This window comes from Centruroides vittatus, unplaced genomic scaffold (genome assembly GCF_030686945.1).
Source record: "Centruroides vittatus isolate TY-2023 unplaced genomic scaffold, ASM3068694v2 contig_113, whole genome shotgun sequence".
NCBI classification, from domain to species: domain Eukaryota; kingdom Metazoa; phylum Arthropoda; class Arachnida; order Scorpiones; family Buthidae; genus Centruroides; species Centruroides vittatus.
Window position 1 is genome coordinate 103,744 of NW_027120725.1, and position 11,843 is coordinate 115,586.

The window sequence follows — 11,843 nt, forward strand, 5'->3', positions numbered from 1 at the left end:
CTTAACGCTTAATGCAGCGTGAACAGTAGACTTATTTGCACGAAACCCAAACTGGTTTGGGTGCATTTTCCTTGTGTTGTAAAGTTCCCAATTTATACGCCTGATTAAAAGGCCATCCAGGGCCTTTCCCATAGTTGGTAGTAGGCTAATCGGCCTATAGTCCGTGGCTTTTTCTGGTTTCTCTTTTTTTGGGATAAGTTTTATTTCCGCCGTTTTCCAAGCGTCTGGGGAATATCCCTGGCGTAAGCACTCGTTGAATAGATAGACAAAAACAATTGGGATTTCCTGGTATGCTGTCTGTAACATTTCGGCGGTGATTTTATCAAGGCCAGGTGCTTTGTTTTTGCCAAGCGTCATTATGGCCCTAGTTGTTTCCTTGAAAGTGAACAGTTTGTAATTTTCTTTATTACTTGGCTCCTTGTTTGTTCTATGACTGTCGTCTTGATCGATACTTTCGATTGTTTCGTCCCTGGGAAATTGACCCTCCAGTATTTTCTGGATATTGTACTCTATATCGTATTTATTGCTATCTTGTGGGTCGTCTGTCCATTTTAATATGTCAGGTATGTTTAGTTTTTTATTTTTCCCAGTGACCACCTTATACGGGGTCGCCCAGGGTCCATTGTCATTGCTTTGGGTGCAAAATTCTCGCCATGCTTTCGTACGTGCGGAGTTAATGGTTTTCTTATAAATTTTTAGTTCCTTCCTATAATTTTCTCTATGCTTTTCTTTCAGTTCTGGATTTTCAGTTCTCTGGTACTTTTTCCTTGTTTTGTTAATTCTCTTTCTTTGTTTTTCTAGGTTGGTTGTCCACCAATGTGTGTTTTTCTTCTTTGTTGTTATTATTCTGCCAGCTTTGAGACCCGCATTTTGCATATCTTTAGTGAGGAGGTCAACATAACAGTCTATATTTTGCTTTGTTTCTAGTTTCCTAAATTCATGTCTTGACCAGTTGTCATTAAATCTTTTTCTGAACAGGTCCCAGTTCATGTGCCTCGTTATTACTCTCATATGGTGGTTAGCAATTTGCATGTCCTTAATTTGGTGTCAGTAACTCCTTTTACCATCCCTGGGATCTGAACGCCCACCCACGTGTTTGCCGTGCGTGGTGGCCCGTATGCCGGAAAGGGGGATCCTGGTAGTTGAGGGGCAACATAACGTCCCCAACACACTGCTTTGGCCCCTGCTTCGGATAAACGGGAGGCTCAAATCAGGCTCCGTTTGAGTCAATCGGCTGGTCGGTGAGTCATTCTTGACCTCGGCTTGGAGTCAACCGATCGATGCAGACCGGGCGGACACGTCAGGCAAGATGTGCTCTTCTTGACTGCATTGTGAGGGTATAGCTCCTGGGAAACCCTGGTGTGACGGTCTATGGGAGTCTCCCATGTGACGGCATCCCCTTGTTGGACCCCATGGTGGGTGGGGTCACTAGGAGCTGAATAGTTATTTTTAAACATGGATTCATCAAATGCAAAAACCACAAGCACCATTGCATCACAACCAAAGGAGGTCAGTTCCTCCAACCAACCAATTTATCTCATAGTACATAGTACTACTGAAAAACCGATGTCTAAGTGTTCCCCTTTCCTAATTCAAAAGTTGTTTGAATCAACTATTGGACATTTAAAGAAAATACAAAAATTGAGGTCAGGGGACCTACTGATAGAAGCAGCCTCCTCTCAACAGTCAGCAAAGCTTTTGAAAATGACATCTCTAGGAGACATAACAGTCACCATCACACCACACGCAAGTTTGAACTCATCACGTGGTGTGATATCTGAGGTCGATCTGATGTCTGAAGATGAATCAGATATCCAGATCGGTCTTTCAGATCAAGGTGTCACTGCTGTCCGACGCATCTCCATTCGTCGTGATGGCAAGTTGATACCAACTAAACATCTCATTCTCACTTTTGGAAAGCCAACATTACCATCATTTGTTACTGCAGGATATCTGCGCTGTCCAGTTCGACCATATGTTCCAAACCCACTGCGCTGCTTCAAATGCCAGCGGTTTGGACATTCTCAAACATCCTGCAGAGGAAAGAGCGTATGTGCACAGTGTGGAAGTGAAGGTCACCAGAGTGCTGAGTGTACCAATACTCCATGCTGTGTGAATTGCAAAGATGCCCATCCTGCCTACTCCCGGAAATGCCCTGCATGGCAGAGAGAGAAAGAAATCCAACGAGTGAAAACAGTTAGCAACATACCTTACCCAGAGGCTCGGCGCATGGTCACTTCAAGTGCACCATTGAAACAGAAGACATTTGCAGCTGTTTTGAAATCCACAAAGACATGTGCAGTTCAAACGAATATTTCAGTTTCTCCGAAAGAATCTCTCACTTGCCATGCGAAATGTCTACTGATCCCATCAAAAGAAACACAAGAAAAAGAGAATCTAAAAGCAAAAGCACCCCTACCTAAAACAGGGGTCACAACAAGAAACCTGGGTTCTAAGAAGGCAAGTAAGAACCCACTAAACAAACAGAGAGTGAAAGCAGCTCTCTCTAAATCTAAAAAATCAGAGGCTCAATCTATGAGTGAGTTCTCTGATATCTCTGATGAAGAGAATAATATGGAGGTGCCACAACCAATTTCACCTCCAAAAGGAAAATCCTCTGTGAAATTGAAGAGGGACACTTTTGCGAAGAATGCTACCTCAAACACATAATGGATAACAAAATAATCCAATGGAACTGTCGTGGTTTCCGCAACAACTTTTCTGACATTAAACACTTGACATTATCTACCTCATCTCTCTGTGTGGCACTCCAGGAAACCCATCTGAAACCTGGAGAAAATATTTCTTTAAAAGGATTCAATCTTTATCGTAAGGATGACGATAGCCACAACCGTGCCAGCGGAGGTGTGGCTATACTGGTTTCAAACCGCATCCCGTCCTTACCGGTACAAATAACAACAGAGCTGCAAGCTGTGGCAGTCAGAATTTCAATTGGCGTTACTGTCACAGTTTGTTCCATATACTTGCCACCAGATGTCAGAATTGATGAAGATGAATTGGATGCCTTGGTTGAACAACTGCCGACTCCATTCCTTTTACTCGGTGATTTCAATGGCCACAACCCAATGTGGGGCAGTCCCGACATAAACCGTCGAGGCAGGGCCATTGAGAGATTTATAGGCAATCACCAACTCTATTTATTTAATACTGGAGAAGTGACATACTTCCACGCCCCAACAAGAACATTTACTGCCATTGATTTGACATTAGCTAGTCCAAATCTGTTTTCAGCGTTTACATGGAAGGTTGGATGTAATCCACTTTCCAGCGACCACTTCCCAATATTTTTAGAATATCGAGGCAGAGAAAGCTGTGAAACAGCCCGTCCACCACGCTGGAAATTTGAAACGGCAGATTGGCCTACATTTTCCTCTTTGGCTAACATCACTGAGGAAATGGTCAATACTGCCGATATCAATGATGCAGTAGAAGTTGTCACATCGAGTATTATTCAGGCAGCCGAAAAAACAATGGGGAAAACGTCAACCAGATATCCAAAACATCCGAAACCATGGTGGGATCAGAATTGTGAGGTAGCATTTAAAAAACAAAAGAAAGCATGGGGGATCTTCAGAAGATACCCCACTGCTGAGAATTTGATAGCTTTTAAAAAAGCAAAGGCAAATGCCAGAAAAATAAGGAGGCAAAGCCAAAGGGATTCTTGGAGGAAGTATGTATCTAGCATAACATCTTCCACCAGCTCAAAAGCGGTCTGGGATAAAATCCATAAAATTAACGGGAAATATGCTTCTCACTCTCTGTCCATGCTGGAAAATAATGGCACAATAATCAGTGACATAAAAGGTATTGCTGATTGTTTGGGTGAAACATTTTCGTCCTCATCCAGCAATATTATGTATACAAAGGATTTTCAGGCTTACAAAGTGCGATCTGAAAAACAATATCTAAACTTCCACTCTCCATCTAATGAGGAATATAATGTGCCATTCAGCAGAATAGAACTATGTACAGCAATCTCTCGCTCGGGGAATACTGCTGTAGGCCCGGATAAAATCCACTACAGCATGATTAAAAATCTATCAGACAATTCCCTCAGTAATCTTCTGAATCTGTTTAACAGAATATGGACAGAACATACTTTTCCAGACTCTTGGAGGCTATCTATCATCATTCCCATACCCAAGCCAGGTAAAGACCACAAGAATCCCTCTAATTATAGACCAATTTCTCTGACTAGTTGTCTCTGCAAACTTTTCGAGAGAATGGTAAACAGACGCCTGATGTTCCTCTTAGAGGAAAAGAACTACTTTTCACCACATCAGAGTGGATTCCGTAGGAACAGAAGTACCACAGACAATTTAGTAATTCTTGAAACATCTATACGCGAAGCGTTTGTTAGACGGCAGCACTTAGTGTCTGTGTTTTTTGATATAGAGAAGGCCTACGATCGCTGCTGGCGATACGGTATACTCCGTGATCTGCACAAATTCGGATTGCGGGGTAATTTGCCAATTTTTATAAAAAACTTCCTGCAGAATCGTAGATTCCAAGTCAGGATGGGCAACACTTTTTCTAGGCCTTTCACACAAGAAGAAGGTGTTCCTCAAGGTTGTATTTTGAGTGTGACTCTGTTCCTAGTAAAAATTAACAGCATAGCTAAGTGTCTTCCTCCCAGTGTGAAACACACTCTGTATGTGGATGACTTTCAGATCTCCTGCCAGTCTAGTAACATGGGTTTCATCGAGAGACAGCTGCAAACCTCGCTAAACCGCATAGACAATTGGTCCAAGATCAATGGTTTTACTTTTAATGCAGAGAAGACCTCCTGTATCCACTTTTGCCGAAGGCGTGGTTTGCACCTGGACCCGGAAATTCACCTAAATGGGGTTAAAATCCCAATAGTCAATGAGGCAAAGTTTTTGGGTGTTGTGTTTGACCAAAAACTGACGTTCTTATCACACTTGCGCAATTTGAAGAGTAGATGTTTAAAATCTCTGAACCTTTTAAAGGTACTGTGCTGCTCATCCTGGGGAGCAGACAAATGTTTGATGCTTAGGATATATAGAGCCCTCGTTCGCTCTAAGCTGGACTATGGAAGCGTTGTCTATGGCTCTACGCGAGAATCTACTCTTCGGATGCTGGATCCAATCCACCATCAAGCATTGCGTTTGTGCACTGGTGCATTTCGAACTTCTCCTGTTCAAAGTTTGTACGTGGATGCTTATGAGCCTCCACTATCTCTCAGGAGAGAGCAGTTGTCTCTGTTCTATTATATTAAGCAGAAATCTCAGATTAAATCTTCAGTTGATTGTATAGTATCAGATACTCAGCTGATAAGATTATTTGCAGCCCGCCCAAGTAGTGTCCCTACATTCAGCATAAGAATGGAGAATGTCAGCAGCACGATTGACCTGGATATGGGCAACATTTCACAGCCTGAGCTTTATAGTATATCACCTTGGTCAACTCCTGTGATAAATGTCGATCTTAGCTTAAAGCAATTTCCTAAGGAATCCACCCCAGATTACATGTATAGACAGTACTTTGCTGAAATTCGACATCGTGACAGGAATTTAATTCCTATATACACTGATGGGTCTAAATCGGATGATTACGTTGGGTCAGCCTTTGTCTGTCAGAATGAAATTGTGGCAGAACAAATCGCACCAAATTCCTCCATTTTTACTGCGGAGTTGCAGGCTATTTATTTAGCCTTAAAGTATATAAATAGGAAAGGTCATCGTTGCTGCATGATTTACACTGACTCAGTTAGTGCACTTCAGGCTTTGATCTCGTATGAACCTAGTTCTCACTCCATAGTGATTAAAATTCGTAAGCTGATTTGCCATCTTTTTGCGAGGAATTTCTCTATAAAATTTTGTTGGGTCCCAGGCCATGTAGGTATAAGAGGAAATGAAGAAGCTGACGCAGCTGCAAAGTCAGCAAGTCCTTCTCAGCATACAATGCATATTGAAGGAGGTGACTTGAAGCTAGTTGTTAAAAAACGACTAGAGGAGAGATGGCAAAATGTGTGGAACGCACAAGTCCACAATAAACTACACGAGATCAAACCTGTGATAGAAAATTGGACACAGAAGAAACCTTACGACAGGAGATCCGAGGTCATCCTTACTCGTTTGAGAATTGGACACACTCGACTGACTCATCAATACCTTCTGACGGGTGATGACCAGCCTGTGTGTCAGTATTGCAATTGTACTGTAAGCGTTAAGCACATACTGAGCAATTGCACTGCTTCTGCAAGGATTCGTAGGCAGCATTTTGGAAATGCAAGTTTTAAAGAGATTTTGGGCCAGAGGCCAAATGTTGATAAATTACTGAACTTTCTAAAAGTTACAAATATTTATAAACAGATTTAGTTGTTTGTTTATTTTATATTTACACCTTGTTACTATATACATTTTAATTGTTATTTATTTGTTATCGGTTCTATGTTTTTTGTTTTTTTTTTTTTTCTGTTGTTTTATTTTGTTCTATCTTTATTCTATTATTATTGTTATTTATCTTTAGTGAGGAGGTCAACATAACAGTCTATATTTTGCTTTGTTTCTAGTTTCCTAAATTCATGTCTTGACCAGTTGTCATTAAATCTTTTTCTGAACAGGTCCCAGTTCATGTGCCTCGTTATTACTCTCATATGGTGGTTAGCAATTTGCATGTCCTTAATTTGGGTCAGTATAAACCTGTGGTCACTCACCGATGTGGTGAGTAGAGTCTCACAGCTTTCCACTTTGTGAACAAGGCCAGACGATACCAGACAGACATCTGTCCATCCTATAGCGTGTGGGGTATAGTAAGTGGGGTATTCCGTCATATTAGCTGAGACCAGATCGATTTCCTCCATCAACTCCATGATTAGCCGTCCTCTTTTATCTTCTTTGTCGTTGTACCATATAGTCGATTTCGCATTTATGTCCCCTGCTAAAATTATGTTCTTATTATCTACTCTTCGTAATACCCTACCCAATTCCTCTACTGCCTTGTCGTCATTCATATAGGGTGTAAGGTAGACGCTGATTACGAAGATTGTCGGCTGATGTTGTATTACAGCTGTAGTTATGTAATCCGTAGATAATTCAGGTATCAGTGCAATATCAAAGTTTTTATTTCTCACTCCTATACAACTTTTAGGAGTTTTCCCAGTGGCTTTGTTTAGAATGTGCCAATTCCCCATTCTAACCACTACATTATTTATCGTATAAGGCTCCTGCATTAATACCAAATCAGCGTTCAGTTCGTTAGCCTTTTGCATAATTTGGGAACTGGATGCCTTACCCCTCTGTGTGTTTATTTGTAGGATTTTGAAATTATCTTCGTTCCTTATACTGTTTTGCATTATTAGGTTGTGCTTTTGTTTCGTATTTGACTGATTGGCATTTATTGGGCTCCTACTGTCCATAATCTGTTCGTTGTATCATCTGAATCTTGATCTTTAGCAGCTGGGGGCATTCTCTATTGAAGGCATTGTGGTTTGTTGAGTGTTTCTTTTCCGGAGGTAAGTTGGTGTTAGCTTTTTTACAGTTGACACATGAAGGGATTGTCTGTTTATTTTGGCAGTCTCTATATCGATGTCTCTTCATGCAGTGGCTACATTGTTGTTCTTCAACACAGTCACGTGCCCAATGCCCAAAGCCGCAGCATTGGTAGCATCTCCTGACCGGTACGTAGTCATCCGCACGAATTGTGCTCCAAGACATTGAGATGTTTTCTTGTGCTATTATTTTGTTTCTGATTATTGGATTCACTTCTATCACCACGTGGCGGCAGTTTTCCTTCACCCTTCTGCCTTTTATTGTGGTTCTAATCTGACTATTCTGTACTATCTAGTCCCTGTCCAGATTTCCCCAGATGTCATTCTGAGTTACCATTACTTCTATTACTTTATCATCAGGTATGCTATTAGGGACATTGATTAATATAATTTTTGGCTGTCTCTTTCCCGTAATTCTACACTTAATCTTTTCTTGTATTTCATGTATATTCTCTATAGCCTCTTTCAGTCTTTTTCCCTCCTCCTCATTCCCTACAGCGATGCATACACCATTTTCCTTAACCTTTTTTATCTCCTTAATTTTTATTTTTAATCTGTGTGGCTGTATTTTCTCTTTGATCCTTGCAGTGATCTCCTGCATGTCCGTTGTTGTTATTTCCTCACTTTGAGGATATAAGATTACCGCACTATTACTACCCTTTTGTCTATGTTTATCTATGGTTTTTGTTGTCTGGCTCTGGTTTTTGTTCTGTATTACAGCCAACTTAGCCACCTCCGCATATGTTAGTTCTCTGTTGTTAAAGTGATGTTGTTGAGGGTTTTCCCTGATCGCCTCTACCGTTTCTATTATTTTAGGGTTTACCTCCCGATCTTCTTTTTCTGTCCTAATGTGTGTAAGGATACCATACATCTGTTGCACAGCTGCGTACAGCTGTACCACTCTCTCTTTAACCTCCTTTCTCTCCTCAGATTTTATGTTTGACCGATAAGGTTCTGGTAGAAGGTCTAATGTTCTTTTTAACTGAACTCTCGCCTCCTTGAGTATTTTTCCCTCGATGGTGTTGCAGTTAGTTTCGTTGTTTATCCCTATTGTGTCATCCTGTGTATCTGTTGGAATTGGGCTCATGGCCTCTATTTCTTCTATTTCCTCTATAGTTTCCATGTGTACTCAATATTAGCAGGACCTGTGCAGTGCAACGAAAGACACACACCCAAAATTTCCCACCAAAACAATTAAAGCTAGCCAATTAACCTATAGAATCCCCCCAAAACAAAGACACTTAAGTAATTTAGAATTAACTAGAATTTAACTTTAACTACTAACTAGTAACAAGCCTGGCATTCCATAATAGTCTAAACCGTTAAAAACCCTTTTAAAAAAACCCCTCGATGTGGGTTCCTGTCCGTGGTGAGGGGACCTCCCAGAGATGGTTTAGTAACTCTTCTTTACCATCGCTGGGATCTGAACGCCCACCCACGTGTTTGCCGTGCGTGGTGACCCGTATGCCGGAAAGGGGGATCCTGGTAGTTGAGGGGCAACATATCGTCCCCAACACACTGCTTTGGCCCCTGCTTCGGATAAACGGGAGGCTCAAATCAGGCTCCGTTTGAGTCAATCGGCTGGTCGTTGAGTCATTGTTGACCTCGGCTTGGAGTCAACCGATCGATGCAGACCGGGCGGACACGTCAGACAAGGTGTGCTCTTCTCGACTGCGTTGTGAGGGTATAGCTCCTGGGAAACCCTGGTGTGACGGTCTATGGGAATCTCCCATGTGACGGCATCCCCTTGTTGGGCCCCATGGTGGGTGGGGTCACCGGGAGCTGAATATTAATTTTTCAATATGGATTCACTACAATCTAAAACATTAGGTACCAAAGCATCACCACCAAGTGATTTTACTTCCGTTAACCAACCAGCCTACCTTATTGTTCATGCTACGGGAGAAACATCTCTGTCTAAACGTTCCCCCTTTTTGATTCAAAAATTATTTGAATCAACCATTGGGCATCTTAAAAAAATCCAAAAATTGAGGTCAGGAGATTTACTCGTTGAGGCAGCCTCTCCTCAACAATCAGCAAAGCTTTTAAAGACTAAATCTCTAGGAGACATAAATGTCACAATCACACCACACACAAGTTTGAACTCGTCACGTGGTGTGATATCTGAGGTCGATCTGATGTCTGAAGATGAAGCAGACATCCAGATCGGTCTTGCAGATCAAGGTGTCACTGCCGTTCGACGCATCTCCATTCGTCGTGATGGCAAGCTGATACCGACTAAACATCTGATTCTCACTTTCGGAAAGCCAACATTGCCATCATTCGTTACTGCGGGATATCTTCGATGCCCAGTTCGACCATACGTTCCAAATCCGCTGCGTTGTTTCAAATGCCAGCGATTTGGACATTCCCAGACCTCCTGCCGAGGCAAAAGCTTATGTGCACAGTGTGGAACTGAAGGCCACAACAGTACTGAATGTAAAAGTACTCCACACTGTGTGAACTGCCAGGATGCCCATCCTGCCTATTCTCGGAAATGCCCTGCATGGCAAAGAGAAAAAGAAATTCAACGCCTAAAAACAGTTAACAACATACCTTACCCAGAGGCTCGGCGCATGGTCACTCAAAGTGCATCATTACAACAAAAGACATTTGCTTCTGTTTTGAAGTCCACAAAGACATGTGCGGTTCAGACAGAAATTTCCGTTTCACCAAATGAATCTTTCACTCGCCATGCTAGATGCTTGTTAACTCAATCTACAGATACAGAAGTAAAGGAGAATATAAAGAAAAAAACACCCCTACCTAAAGCAGGGATAGTAACCAGAAATGTGGGTTCTAAAAAAGCTAATAAGAACCCACTGAACAAACAAAAATTAAAATCAGCCCTCTCTAAATCTAAAAGATCAGAGACTCAGTCTATGAGTGAGTTCTCTGACTTCTCAGATGAGGAGACTAATAAGGTGGTTACACCACCAAACTCGCCTCCAAAAGGCAAATCGGCTGTAAAACTAAAGAGGGATACTTTTACAAAGAATGCTGCCTCAACCACATAATGGATTATAAAATAATCCAATGGAACTGTCGTGGTTTCCGCAACAACTTTTTTGACGTTAACACATGACATCACCTACCACATCTCTCTGCATGGCACTCCAGGAAACACATCTAAAACCTGGAGAAAAAATTACTTTAAAAGGATTTAATCTTTACCGTAAGGATGATGATAGCCACACTCGCGCCAGTGGAGGTGTGGCTATACTGGTTTCAAACCGCATCCCGTCCTTACCGGTACAAATAACAACAGAGCTGCAAGCGGTGGCAGTCAAAATCTCTATTGGAGTAACTGTCACAGTTTGTTCCATATACTTGCCACCAGATGTCAGAGTCGATGAAGATGAATTGGATGCCTTGGTTGAACAACTGCCGACTCCATTCCTTTTACTCGGTGATTTCAATGGCCACAACCCAATGTGGGGCAGTCCCGACATAAACCGTCGAGGCAGGGCCATTGAGAGATTTATAGGCAATCACCAACTGTATTTATTTAATACTGGAGAAGTGACATACTTCCACGCCCCAACAAGAACATTTACTGCCATTGATTTGACATTAGCTAGTCCAAATCTGTTTTCAGCGTTTACATGGAAGGTTGGATGTAATCCACTTTCCAGCGACCACTTCCCAATATTTTTAGAATATCGAGGCAGAGAAAGCTGTGAAACAGCCCGTCCACCACGCTGGAAATTTGAAACGGCAGATTGGCCTGCATTTTCCTCTTTGGCTAACATCACTGAGGAAATGGTCAATACTGCCGATATCAATGATGCAGTAGAAGTTGTCACTTCCAGTATTATTCAGGCAGCCGAAAAAACAATGGGGAAAACGTCAACCAGATATCCAAAACATCCGAAACCATGGTGGGATCAGAATTGTGAGGCAGCATTTAAAAAACAAAAGAAAGCATGGGGGATTTTCAGAAGATACCCCACTGCTGAGAATTTGATAGCTTTTAAAAAAGCAAAGGCAAATGCCAGAAAAATAAGGAGGCAAAGCCAAAGGGATTCCTGGAGGAAGTATGTTTCTAGCATAACATCTTCCACCAGCTCAAAAGCAGTCTGGGATAAAATCCATAAAATTAATGGGAAATATGCTTCTCACTCTCTGTCCATGCTGGAAAATAATGGCACAATAATCAGTGACATAAAAGGTATTGCTGATTTGTTGGGTGAAACATTTTCGTCTTCATCCAGCAATATTATGTATACAACAAATTTCCAGGCTTATAAAGTCCAAAGTGAAAAACAATATCTAAACTTCCACTCTCCATCTAATGAGGAATATAATG

The 11,843-nt window shown here is 41.7% G+C and overlaps 1 protein-coding gene across 1 annotated transcript; it reads left to right on the plus strand.

The window, feature by feature from the left end:
• The first annotated feature begins 1,063 nt into the window (after window positions 1–1,063).
• On the plus strand, window positions 1,064–10,551 carry LOC136977920 (uncharacterized). Its single transcript, XM_067273536.1, has 2 exons — window positions 1,064–1,536; window positions 9,418–10,551. Exons 1-2 carry the CDS (start codon window positions 1,456–1,458, stop codon window positions 10,549–10,551), a joined length of 1,215 nt encoding a protein of 404 aa, XP_067129637.1. The 5' UTR covers window positions 1,064–1,455.
• Window positions 10,552–11,843: the final 1,292 nt, after the last annotated feature.

Bases quoted from the DNA above. Each gene is read 5' to 3' on its own strand.
- LOC136977920 (XM_067273536.1), top strand. From the start codon at position 1,456: ATGGATTCATCAAATGCAAAAACCACAAGCACCATTGCATCACAACCA. The intron at 1,537-9,417 runs CTCATAGTACAT...CAACCAGCCTAC, and splicing joins CCTCCAACCAACCAATTTAT to CTTATTGTTCATGCTACGGG.